At 40.5% G+C, this 13,290-nt stretch overlaps 1 protein-coding gene across 1 annotated transcript; it reads left to right on the top strand.

Moving 5' to 3' along the window:
* Window positions 1–242: 242 nt before the first annotated feature.
* Window positions 243–12,956, top strand: DTD2 (D-aminoacyl-tRNA deacylase 2). Its single transcript, XM_054066785.1, has 3 exons — window positions 243–490; window positions 7,604–7,673; window positions 9,943–12,956. Exons 1-3 carry the CDS (start codon window positions 404–406, stop codon window positions 10,266–10,268), a joined length of 483 nt encoding a protein of 160 aa, XP_053922760.1. The 5' UTR covers window positions 243–403; the 3' UTR covers window positions 10,269–12,956.
* The last annotated feature ends 334 nt before the right edge of the window (window positions 12,957–13,290 follow it).

The following is a 13,290-nucleotide window of genomic DNA, read 5'->3' as shown; positions in this document are numbered from 1 at the left end:
GCACCTTCCCTACGAGGACAGGCTGAGACAGTTGGGATTGTTCATCCTGGAGAAGACTCCGAGGAGATCTTATAGTGACCTACCAGTACCTGAAGGAACTACAGCACAGCTGGGGAGGAGCTGTTCACAAAGGGCTCCGGGCGCTGAGCCGTGCGCTCCGTCCGTCCCATTCTGAAGCCCGGACACCCCCTGCCCGCCGGGCCCGGGGCAGAGCGCTCTACAACAGACACGTGGTACTTCACGCTTTTTCTCGCGTGTTTTCAGGAAAGACTTTATCGCCGGGGAGTCAAACCCCCGCTGTTAAACGCCTGCGGATCCAAGGCGCTGCCTCCCCGCTGGGCCGGGCCGGGGGCGGCGGCGGAAGCGCGTGTGTGGGAGCAGCGCCGCCCGCTCGGTGCGGGCCATGGCGCGGGCGCTGCTGCAGCGCTGCGAGGCCGCGCGGCTGCGGGTCAGCCCGCCCGACAGCGGGGACCGCGCCGAGTGGGTCGAGGTAATGTGAGACGCCCTCCTCCTCCTCCTCGTCGCCCCTTCTACTCACCGCATAGCCCCTGCCTTCTTCCTTAGCCGCTCGGCGTCGCCCCGTCTTCTTCTTCTCCCCCCCGGCGTCGTCCCTTCTTCTTCCTCCGGCATCGCCCCTGCTTTCTTCTCCCCTCTCGTCGCCCCTTGTTCTTCTTCTCTTCCTCCCACTGTCACCCTTTCTTCTTCTCCCCACGGCGTCGTCCCTTCTTCTTCCTTCAGATCGCCCCTTCTTCTTCCCTCCCCCCCCCCCCCCCCCCCCGGCATCGCCCCTTCTTCTCCCCGCGTTGTCGCCCCTTCTTCTTCTCCCCCCACTGTCGCCCTTTCTTCTCTCCCTGCATCGCCCCTTCTTCTTCTCCCCCCCGCGCTGTCGCCCCTTCTTTCTTCTTCTCCTCCTGGTGTCTCCCTTTCTTCTTCTCCCCCTGCGTCACCCCTTCTTCTCTTTCAATCCCCACTGTTGCCCTTTCTTCTTCTTCTCCCCCCGCATCACCCCTTCTTCTCCTCCGGGCGGGACGGGCAGCGAGGGGACGAGAGGGAAATGGCCTCAAGTTACACCAGGGGAGTTTCAGACTGGATATCAGAAAAAGTTTCTTCATCGAAAGGGTTCTGAGGCTGCCCAGGGAGATGATTGAGTCCCCATCCCTGGAGGTGTTTAAAGACGAGTGGATGAAGTGCCCAGGGATACAGTTGAATCGTGGACTTGGTGGCTTCAAAGGTCTTTTCCAACCTAATGGTTCTATGATTCCATGACACACGGCTGCCTCTTGTGCAGCAAAGGGTCATGGTCCAACACCTTCACCGCGGCAGGTCTCAGTGGTAACAGGCAGTGGAGCTGCCAGCCTTTCCCTGCACGTGGTCAGGTCAGTAATCCCTGCAGTAAGGCCTGTGGAGCTTCAGGAGATCCCAGCTGGACTTTACGCTTGCCTTCAAAACCCACGGTCTGTCTCCGCTTGCATTGGCTCCTCAGGGAGCTGGCTTGGAAGCAGCCCTGGGTGGTGGGCTGGTCCGTGCTAGCAGCCAAGTACCCACCTAGCTGCTTCTTCACCCACCCGGGAGGGAGAGTAGGAACAAAAAGAGTGAGTAAAATCAGTGGTAATACCTCTCCATTACCATCACAGGCAAAACAGACTTGACTTGGGGAATTCAAATTAATTTGTTGTCAGGTAATGTACATATTTAATTAGTGATTTGGATATTAGGGAAGGAACAACAAATGAAAAACCCATTTAGACACCTGAGGAAAACACCCTTCCTGCTTTTCCAGGTGAAGTTTCACTTCAGACACCTCTTGTGCCTCCTTGCTCGTTTTCACTGAGAGCCCTTTTCTTCCCCCTCCAGTTATCACTGATGTTCACACGGTCCCTTAAGCAAGGCAGCAAGCAACATCGGAGACTGGGGACAGCATATAGGACTCTCTGCTGCTACTCCTTACTCTGTGCTTCAGTGTGGGCCCCCCACAGGCTGCAGTCTCTTTAGGAGCATGACTGTTCCACAGCACTCCCTTCCCCTCTAACTTTGCTGTTCCCTCCTTAGCACTATCTGCCCTTTCTCAAATCCCCTTACACAGAGGTGCTATGGACTTGACAGACTCAGCTGTGTACTGTGTTGATGGTCTGATAGTGTACACTTGGTGGAGAAAGGACAGCTAGAGCAGTAGTTATTCTGATTTTTTTTTTTCCAGACCACTAACCAAAATGGAAATGTAGGATATAGGCCACCATGCATCTTGAGGGAAACATTGTCATTTCTCCTTTTTCCTCCCATTGTCCTGTTGGGAGAGGTAGGGAGGCCTGCAGACTCTTTAGGCTGTGTGCTGTGCGTACCACACAGGGCTATTCACCAAAGCATGAGGGCTGCCCTTTGGGATGCACTTGCTGCTGTAGTTCACAGAATCACAAGGTTGGAAAGGACCCATTGGATCATCGAGTCCAACCATTCCTAACACTCCCTAAACCATGTCCCTCAGCACTTCATCCACCCGTTCCTTAAACACCTCCAAGGAAGGCGACTCGACCACCTCCCTGGGCAGCCTGTTCCAGTACCCAATGACTCTTACTGTGAAGAATTTTTTTCTAATATCCAACCTGAACCTCCCCTGACGGAGCTTCAGGCCATTCCCTCTTGTCCTGTCCCCTGTCACTTGGGAGAAGAGCCCAGCTCCCTCCTCTCCACAACCTCCTTTCAGGTAGTTGTAGAGAGTAATAAGGTCTCCCCTCAGCCTCCTCTTCTCCAGGCTAAACAACCCCAGCTCTCTCAGCTGCTCCTCGTAAGACTTGTTCTCAAGCCCCCTCACCAGCTTTGTTGCTCTTCTCTGGACACGCTCCAGAGCCTCAACATCCTTCTTGTGGTGAGGGGTCCAGAACTGAACACAGTATTCCAGGTGCGGTCTCACCAGTGCCGAGTACAGAGGGAGAATAACCTCCCTGGACCTGCTGGTGACCCTATTTCTGATACAAGCCAAGATGCCGTTGGTTGTGACTGTTCGTGGATTACCTACACTAGAATAACCCATCTTAGCCCATAGGTGTCAACTCTTTAGCCCTTTTGGTTTTGTCTTTTGTCCTTCTTAAAGACTACTGTAACAGAAGGGATTAAAGTCACTTCCATAACTTTTTTTAAAAGTAAAAATTCTAATGTGTTTAAAGGGCTTATGAGTTCATTCAACAAATCTGAAGAGAATTTAAAAAAAATAAGTCTGTCCCTAGGTCTATCCACTGTTTGACTTTCACGCTTTTCTTAAAACATTTCTGTCCTTGTTTTGAAGAGGCAGATGGATCTATAAGACCTAGTTTCTGCATCATGGTCTGGGAAAACAGAACATTTTGCTCAAAGGAAATATCTGCCATCTCACAGATACTGTGTTTGACTGAAGTCCATCTGCGTGTATTGCATTATTAGCCTCTCAGTGTAAGGTTGATTATAGTGAAAGTTGCTCAGCACAACATAAATTAACTTTAGATGAAATATCCTATTTCTATCTTGCTAATCTCAGAAGCCATTGTAGATCTAGTAAATAAAAGCATTTGTGTCATTGTGCTGGTTGTCTTAAATTACCTGAAAAGAAGTATATGTTATAGTTTAGAGAGAGCTTGACTAGCTGTATTACAAGGAGGTTATGCTGTTTATATATCTTATCTGAACTTTTTAATGGCTTAACCAAAATCACTGGGAAAGTAATAGATTGCTCTGAAGGAATCTGCAAGAGATTTGGGCAGTCTCAGCAAAAGATATATTTCAGACGTGACCCTTACTAATATTTGTCATGGGCACTTAAGAATCTTTCGTGGATAACTGTGTCTTTTTAGGAGAAATCTATTGTAACAAGAACTAGTCAACATGCAACAAAAAATATGGAAGCTCATAGTTGCTTTAGTATGACTACTTTAGAGATCATTGGAAGGAATCTTTGCTGGTGATGTTTTCTGTTAGGATAATGTTACTCCTTATATATGTATGTCAAAGCAAAAAAAAAAATACAGACCTCATAAACTAATGTTTACATACACCACTGTGTTCCTGATGAACTGTAGCAACTTAAAAGTAGGTCCTCACCTTGAGAAATTTCTAGTTTACTATAAATAGCACATTTTGTAGGTGGCTTTGAATAGCTTCTGAGCATTGAGACACCCCTGTAGGTACTTTAGGAACTTTAGAGTGGATGTTCTTTATCTGGAAAAAGGTTGGGGGTGTAGTTGATATCTATTCATGAATCACTGCCTTCATTGTGTTTTCATGATTGAGTTTTTCTGGCCTGTTGAGGATTACTGGGGATGTGTTGTGTATGGAGAAATGTCGATTAAATAGTATCCATAAAGGTTTATGTATACAGCAAAATACTTAGGAGGAGAAAAAGGTATTCTCCTTTTAAAGGCAGGAGAGAAATAAGGTGAGGTTTGGTGTATTTCACAATTATGGGAGAAAAGAAACATAAAATGAATAATCAGCTAAAAAATATAAGTGCCTACACTTTATGCAGTGAAAACTGTTTCCCTCAACTTCTTTCCCTTGGTTTGTTTTCTGGCTAAGATAGCAAAAAGGTGCAAAGTACCAGGCACAGACTTGTTCTGTGACCTGCAGTAGATGATGTATTCTTTTCTGCAGCTGCATGCAAGAAATATGAAGAAATCTTTTCGTGGGGTAGCAAATCTGAACTTGAAATGGAACTGTCAAATAATAGTTTATATATAAAGTTAGTCTCACCGGCTTGCTTCCTAAGGATTATGAAGTGTTCATGAAAAAAAGGATAGTGTTGTGATAATGTTTTGCAGAATATATTTGAATTGCAAAATTCAAATGAATGTATTTAGAAAGGAGGGTAAGGAAGGAGTTAATTATTTGGTTTTTCTACAAAACAGCTAAGAAGTGACAGTTACCTAAGGCTGCATGGCCTTAGGGGTGGATACTTCAGCTCTCCATGATGCAGATTGCCTGCTCTGATGATTACTTAGAACAGTTTTATAATAAATGCCAGTGTTGCAAAGTAACTTGCTTTGCTGGTTTATTTGTGTAGGCATTTTACTGGTAACAGTAAATCCACATAGAACAGTTTCCCTGCCCAACTGCCTACCCATCACTGTGTAAGTTCTTTGTGGCAGCTGTGTGTACATCAGCACGTTGAATTTATGACCTTCTTATTTGTGTTATTTTCTTTGATTTTTCCTGCATTAAATACAGCTCTGAAGAGCAGTCCACTAGATTTTGATAGGTGATGGAGGACCTTCAGCAATAGTAATGGTTTTGCTTTGGTTCAGAAGGTTTACACATTAAAGTTTCTTACACTGGCAACAAGGAGAAGTCTTAGGACACCTGAAACACTGATGTACGATCGGAGGACTGAGGTGTGATATTTTTAGGTCAGGTCTTGAAATTGCATTCATTTTTGCATCTGCTGTTCAGTTAAGAAAACTAAAGAACAAAAAAGTAAGACATTACAAGAGTTGCGCATGTGTTGAAAAGAGCGTTCAACCACAGTGGAATAGTTTTCAACTATTTCAATATGGTTGAAGAGTGTTCCAGGAGATCATAAACATGCAATATAAATGGAGGCATTCTGTAGCAGCTTTAACTCGTCTCTGAATATTTTTGCTGTCATTTAACTTCAAGTCCTTCTGATCTCCCTCAATATGTAGGTCTCATATTGTGATAAAAAAGTATGGTGAAAAATAGGCATAAAACCCGTAAGAGAGAGGCTGGAAAAATAATAAATGTTTTTAATTAATCTTTAGCTATCTGGCCTTGCAGATGTCACTTCCTTTACTTTTTTTTGTCTTTTTAAACGAGCTGCTTGCAGAATATTTTTACTTCTGTATGTGAGATTGTGCAAAAACCACTGTCACAAGTCTCAGAATTGTTTTCTGTGATGTATGCTGTATCATGGAGTCCTTTGTTTCTAATGCAGTGGTCAGATACACACAATGTAAATGCATTTGGCCTATTTTATCATAGATGTTTTCATTAGTAGGGGGGTGTGTGTGTGTACATTGTTATTCTGTGTTAATATCCCGATGCCGATCTGTTTCTGGAATAAATATTTAGCTAAACATGTAAGGATATCTAACTTTTCGCAGCCTGCATTTCTTTACCTTATTTGAACAGATGGTTTGAAATGTCATTTCAGGTTCAGGCCATAAAATTTCTTAGAGTGTTTAAGAAATCTGGCAGTCATTTGGGAACCTGTGTAATATTCTGCAGTGGTCAATGAATTTTGAAAGGAGCCATTTAAAGCTTTCAAAAGTTCTCAGCATGTGACGTTTTGGATACCAAGAACATTCTTTTTTCCAGAAGTTAGTCACTAGAAAAAATAGTTGAGAAGGCATAGCTGTTCTTAGTCGTTGCCTTGAGCATTTTGTTTAATGTCTGCAGTGACAAAGGGATAAAATCTCATGTGTATAGCTAAGTTTTCTTCACTAAGAACCTTTTTCTTTTAAAGAAAAGGGGAAAGGAAAAATAAAGAAAAGAAAGAAAAAAATATATTTTTAAGAAGCTATTCATATTTCTTATCCTTTTGCTTTCTTATTGTCAGTATTAATGACTCCTTTCTGCCATGATCGAGTTAGCATCTCCTAGGTATTTCATAAGCTGACATTTATTTTTCTTCTAATAAAAATATAGAGGTACTTATCCTTGGCAAAGCAGTGGTGAGGTTTTTTTTTTAGATACTATATGCCTGTGGCTATTGTATGCCTGTCTTTCTTCTCCTGAAGAAGTTAAACCCTTTGTTTCTGCATAAGAGACAACTTCTGTTGCCTGCAGAGTCTATCAGTCTGCATTAATAAAGCACAGGTAGATGCACACAAATCCCTTGTAAACTAATCAAGACAGCAGAAATGCCACACAAACATTTCCTTTGCATTCTCCTCAGTACAAACCTATTTCTTCCCTCAAATAGATGGTTCTTGCAAGTAATAGCTCTGAATGCTAAAGAAGCAGCATATCCTTTACCCTGTACAAACCAGGGGAAAGGTCTCATGTCCCCAAAAATTTCACCCAAACTGATATATTTTGAACAACTTTATAATATTCCAAATAACTTCATAGTTTTGTTCATCAAATTTAAATTAGGCATGATATTTAGATCTTTAATTAACAGACTTTGTGGGTTTTTTTTCAGAATTATCTTGTACTAGATTACTTTAACATCAACTATGTAGTTCAGTTCACTGACAAGTCCTGTGCTGTTTGTCATGTTTCATAACTGGAAATAAACTCATAATTCACACTGAAAATTACTTTATCTGTATGTTTGATAGGAAAAAAGCTTAAATTCCTATGTTGAATTTAAGCACACTAATTCATCTTGTGCCTTATGTCAATGCTGTACATTGTACATTCCAACTAAATTTGGCTCCACATGGAGCTAATAGATTGCCTTTATTTTATGTAGAAGCATGGTGTAGATAGTACATATCTTATAAGCTTCTATAGCATGGTATGTAAACTTGATGTCTGAAGCTATGCCAAATAACTAAGACTATTCTCAGAAGTTTTTTTGTTGTGTAGTTTTGTCATTTTTTATACCACTTTTAATAATAAGTGTGCATGGTGAACAATGAGAAACATTTACATAGTTTTCTGTAATCTTTTGTAGATCCAGAGGGGGCTTGTTATCTACATATGCTTCTTCAAAGGTGCTGATGAGGATCTTGTTCCAAAAATTGGTATGATATAATCCTTATAAATTCTTGTATTATTTAAAAGAAAAAAAAAAAAGAAGAAGAAAAGCAGTAGAGGCAGAGAAGGCAGCAACTATTTGGAAAAGTAGAAGTCAAAAAGCTGTCAGATAGCCTTATTCCAAATCAGTCACCTGGCTGAAAGAACAGCTTGGTCAGTTTTGTGTCTTTTTGACATACCTCTCACTCTGTCCATCTGCTCACGATCAACCTATCAGAAGATCAGTTCCCATGATGATCACATTTAGTAAACAAAGCATGTGCTGTTTGACATGTTACATGTATTAGGCAACAGGATCAGCCCAGGACAGAAATTAATTTAGAAAAACTGTTTTCAAATAATTCATGACTTAATTTGAGAAGTATTTTAACATCACTGTATGTGCAGGATATTTAAAATTATAGCCAGTAGAGGGAGTCGGGTGGATAACTAAACAGTGTCCTTCCCATCTCATTTCAGAGATGCTCTGTAAGTTGTTAGCATTTCAAGTGCAGTTTTCTGTTTCAGAGGGGGTAACAGCAATGTTTGCAGTTCTTCCCCTCTCCTCCGCATGCACTTTAACATTTACATCAAAGCGGAGAAGATGCTGTGGGTAAGGTCAAATGGTAGTCATTTCTGTCTTCAACCACTGGTGTTCTGGCTTGAAGGTTTTGTGTTTGGTTTTTTTTTTTTTTTTTGTTTACTTTTTCACTTTTGTTTCATTTCTTCTCTCTCCTTTCCTCCATCAGTAGCACTGGATCACTTGGGAAATTCTGTGTTGCCATGTATTCCAGATCAAAGTACCCCTTTTCTTTTCTGTGACTGAATAATATAAGTCGTTTCACAAAAGGTCCATCGGCAGTAGTTTATTTTGGGCTACTTGCTGGGACCAGCAGAAAGACCTGGCACTGCACAAGCATAAATGCTACTGAAAATGCTGAGAGCAACTCCTGGCAGATTTTCTCTCAGTCTTGGAGGGCACAGTCTTTCTGTGATGCTAAAAGAAGTTGAAATCTTTGAATGTATTCAAAGCTATGATACAAAAATTGATTTTTGTGCCTGTGAGAGTTTCATGAGAGTGTTACTTGAGAATAATGACCTTTTCAGCTGTGTAGCTGCTGAAACAGGCCAGAAAAAGAAAATTCTGTTTTCTATTAGGAGATTCATCTTTGACCATGCCCCCAAAGTGTCTGCCTTGCAGAATATTTTTTCCTAAATATATTTTGAAACTGTTTAAATGAGTGGTTTTGCTTCCTAAATCATAACTCGGCACTCTTTGCTTCAAACAAATTAAACTTTTATGGTTCTGGAAGCATGATTAGTATCCTCACAGCTTTTACAGAATTGGAAGAAGTTTTGGGGGAATGATTTGGCTTGTTATAGAATAGAAACACTGAAAGATAATGTTAGTTAAATGCATTGATTTTATTTGCATGTTTATATATTCTGGCTTATGGGCCAAATTGCATCTCCAACCTGCCCACCCTTTTTCCTCTTTCAAAAGATGAGCTGGGAACTGTACATCTTGAGGTGCAGCACTGTAAGGGCACTCACTCCACTTGAGACCGAACTGCTGAGCGTGTGGCTTCATCCCAGATGGGTGCTGGGTCCTGCTATAAACTACTGCCGCTCGAACAAAGAGATGATCAGGGCAGAAACTTCTGCAAAGGGTGTTGAAGATGGTGTTACCTCCTACTATGTATTGTGTTGTGCAAATGTTCCCTACTTGAGTATCAGGAAATTAGATTAGCATAACTAATTGGATCCTGGGTTCCTTTGAGAGTGTCCAGCTAGAAACAACTTTAGGATTTCCAACAGCCAACCACTTCCCCCACAGACTAATTCTTTAGACATATTATCTACTGGGAGTGTGGTGAGGCACCGGAATGGGTTGCCTAGAGAAGCTGTGGATGCCCCCTCCCTGGAAATGTTCAAGGCAGGTTGGACGGGGCCTTGAGCAGCCTGATCTAGTGGCAGGTATCCCTGCCCATTGCAGGGGGGTTGGAACTGGATAATCTTTAAGGTCCCTTCCAACCCCAACCATTATATGATTCTATGATACTATGAATATAAATATCCTTCACATTCTTCCCAATACATGGAAATCTTAGTTGGTTAATAGTATTTATTGATTGTCCAGTTTTCATTTCATTAATATGCAGTTTCTTTTACTTTAGTAGTTTGTCACGCATCACAGTCCTGTTTAGTTTACTTTAGCTACACTAACTCTTAATAATTTTTTTAACTTTTATTTTATTTTATTTTTATTATTTGCAGTCAACGTGCTGTTGAATGTTAAATTAAGTGAAGATGAAAGTGGCAGGAACGTTTCTGTTCTTGATTTACCAGGCAATGTGCTAATCATACCACAAGCTACTCTAGGTGGTAAAGTGAAGGGAAGAAAGATGCAGTACCATGCAAACATTGAAAAAGAAAAAGGGCTGGAACTTTATTCTCAGTTTGTGACTTTGTGTGAAAAAGAGCTGGCTGCCAACACCAAATGTGTGGAAGCAGGTGTTCTCGTCAAGCACGGCAGGTATGGAAACAGGCAGGTGTTACAACTAGATACAAATGGACCTTACACTCATCTGATTGAATTTTGAAAAAATAAATTATATCCTGGATAACAATGCTGGCTTGCAACTAATGGATTTTCTTTGTTTTGGGTTTTTTCTCGTTTATAAGCATTAATGTACTTAAATGGTTTCAGAGATTGTGTAATAAAAGCTTCAACTCATCTGTAATGGTGTTGCCAATCCCAGTAAATAGAAGGATGCCTGAGACTGCTTTGTGATAATGAGTATGTGTTTTATGTCCATATTCATCTGAAGTGTGCTCAAATAATTGTTAATATTGATCCAATGAAGATGTATAATTTGGAAAGCTTTATTAATAAAAATAGGGTAATGCATACATTTCTTATTATAAAATAATGACTAAAATATTACATGTGAAGTACATTATCTGTTGTGAAGTACGCTTGAGGAAGTGAAACATAGATAAAAAACCAAGATTGCTGTAGATGCCCAGATTTCCTGAGTTGGATAATTTTTTCTCTTTCTGTTTTCTGTATATAAAATAGCAATGTTTTCTAGCTAACAAATACACTGAAAGCACAAATTCACTGAATTTTTAGCCTCTTACAGCATAGGTGCTAAATAAGGAAGTTCATCCCCTCATCCAGAGTGTGTAGAGATGTGGACACTTTAAGGTAGTACTAGGACTGAACATAGGCTTTAACAGGGAAGAAACAGTGAGATGCATCTAGAAACTGAAGTCAAGGCTGTACCACTGAATTGCTTTCTTGAAGTTTGCACTCCAAAATCTCCTCCGATGTGTTTTGATAGGTTTCTTGTTATAGCTTTGTGTGTGTCCTTGTTACCGTGGTCTTGTGGCTTACTAAAATCTTTCATAACAGAGCCTCAGGAGAGGGACTGAGATATTCAAATGAAAACAAAAATGAAAATGGTACAACATGTGCTGCCATCTCTTTGCTCCTATTGCTTCCTTCCAGCTTTTTGTCGATTGAATCTGCCAAGCAGAGACTAGCTTATATTTCTATTACATAGTGTTGGCGCATTTGGGGCCCCACTCCCAGCTGACCCCCTATGCACCACTGTCATAAACATTATTAGAGATGGTGTTAAGATATAATGGAAAATTCTGCCTTGTAAGGCAATAAGAATGGAACAGCTACATTAAAATATGGCAAATACAAAACTGATTCAAGTGCATTCATACTGAGTCAAATTTGTTTTACTGCGGCATAATTGTTTTTGAAGTCAGTAATTTAGAAGGGTTCAAAGTGAAATTAGACAATTATACGGCTTGCAGTTATTATCCAGAATTCCTATTTAAATAATAAATTCTTTTGGAAAAGCTGTTAAACATCATGGTTAGTGAGTATGCCAGCTTGTGCAGTCTTAAATTGTAGATCAGTAATTACAAATATTCTGTCTTTATCTTATTATTTAAAAAATGTAATGTGTTATTTAAAAAAAGAAAACAAGAAAACAAAACACGTCATCTGCAGGCTCAAACTATGCCATGAGAATGACATGTTTTGAACAGCTAGAATGCTCATAGTTTTAATAAAAGAATAATGAGATTTTTCAGGTTAACATACTGTATGGTTAATAATTATGAAATACCTAAGAATGTTGAATTCCTGGCAACTGGCACTCTCGCAGCTGAAAACAACTATTCACACAAATGGCCTGGAAATATTAGCTAGGTCTCAAATGACATATTTATTCATTAATAATTAACAGTTATGATAGACGCAATATGAGTAGTTTTCTGAGTTCTTACTAGCAGCATTTAAATATGATTGGTGTGATGTAGATAACTAATACTGATTCATTATGGTCTGTGTGCTTGTAAAACAACTTTTATTCTTCTTTCTGTTGGAGGCCAAATTCTAAAAAATGCTGAGTAACACCACTTCTCACTGACCTTACAGGAATTGCAGGTATTCAGTACATCTCAAAAATTGATCCTTTGAAGTATAATTCCAAGTCTGCAGTTTTTAATTATATTTTTTTTATTGGCTCCAGAAAGATCATTGGCAGCCTTGCAATTCATTCTCTATGTTTCTAGAACTCTGCAAGTTCTAGGAGGGATGAACTTGAAAATACGTAGTGAAAAACAAGAGTTCAGACCAAACTCCATCTCATATTGATCTTTCATATAAAACACTTACAAGCTTAGATATATTTCAGTGGTTCTCGGGATAAGACAGAACTCTGGAGTTTCTGTAAAAAAGGTTGCATCTTTGTTTATTATCTGGCTATTTCTGATTTATTTGTGTATCTATCTTGGAATACTGATTTCTGATGTCTTCTGCTCCAACGACTGGCAGCTTGTTGAATGCTGCGCCCTTTGTACTGCTTTATTTATATCTACTATTGATTCACAGTCCATTTACTGAAAGAAGCCATTTCTGAATAAGAAGATGGACTGTACTGATGAAAAAATGGATTAAAATTATTTTTTCAAAGTCAAATGCTCATTCCTTTCTGCCATGAATATATGCTTTAAACAGATGGCCTGACGCTGCTTTAAATAGTTTTTATTCTATGACTAGACAAAACCTCAAATAATTATCCTGTTCTATACTTAGAGAATATCTATTGGAAGATGCTTAATATTCCCCACTTCCTTGAAATAAACTATAAAGTCAAGAGTCATCGTTGTGCTATTCTAGTGTGGCCTCCAATTCATCTGTTAGACAGTAACTGCTACATCAGATTTTTGTGACCTTGTTTGCAGCCTACAAACCCAGTGTGTCTACGCCGAGCATGCATGGACTATGAACTGTGCTCATAAAACTAATGAGTTCAGGTGCAGTAGCTTGTTTTCTAGTCAGCAGTATTCCGGCTTCCTTCCCTTGCCTTTTGTGGAAATACCTCTGCTGCTACATACAGTATGCAACATGCAAATATTAATCCAGAATTGGAAGGTGATAAGCATGTAGCCCAGTAATACTGGTGACAGTGCTGCAACTGCACAGCTATCTCTAGTAACAGTTCACAGGCTTTGTCCAGGATCTACCAGACCTCGGGATGAAGGCTTCTCATGTGTGCTTTGCCTGAACTTTCCCTGATCTTCTTGGAGCTTTGGTTT

The sequence above is a fragment of the Cuculus canorus genome, chromosome 5, assembly GCF_017976375.1.
Source record: "Cuculus canorus isolate bCucCan1 chromosome 5, bCucCan1.pri, whole genome shotgun sequence".
NCBI lineage: Eukaryota > Metazoa > Chordata > Aves > Cuculiformes > Cuculidae > Cuculus > Cuculus canorus.
Note: the sequence above shows the minus strand (reverse complement) of the source record. Positions and strands in the feature narration are given on the sequence as shown.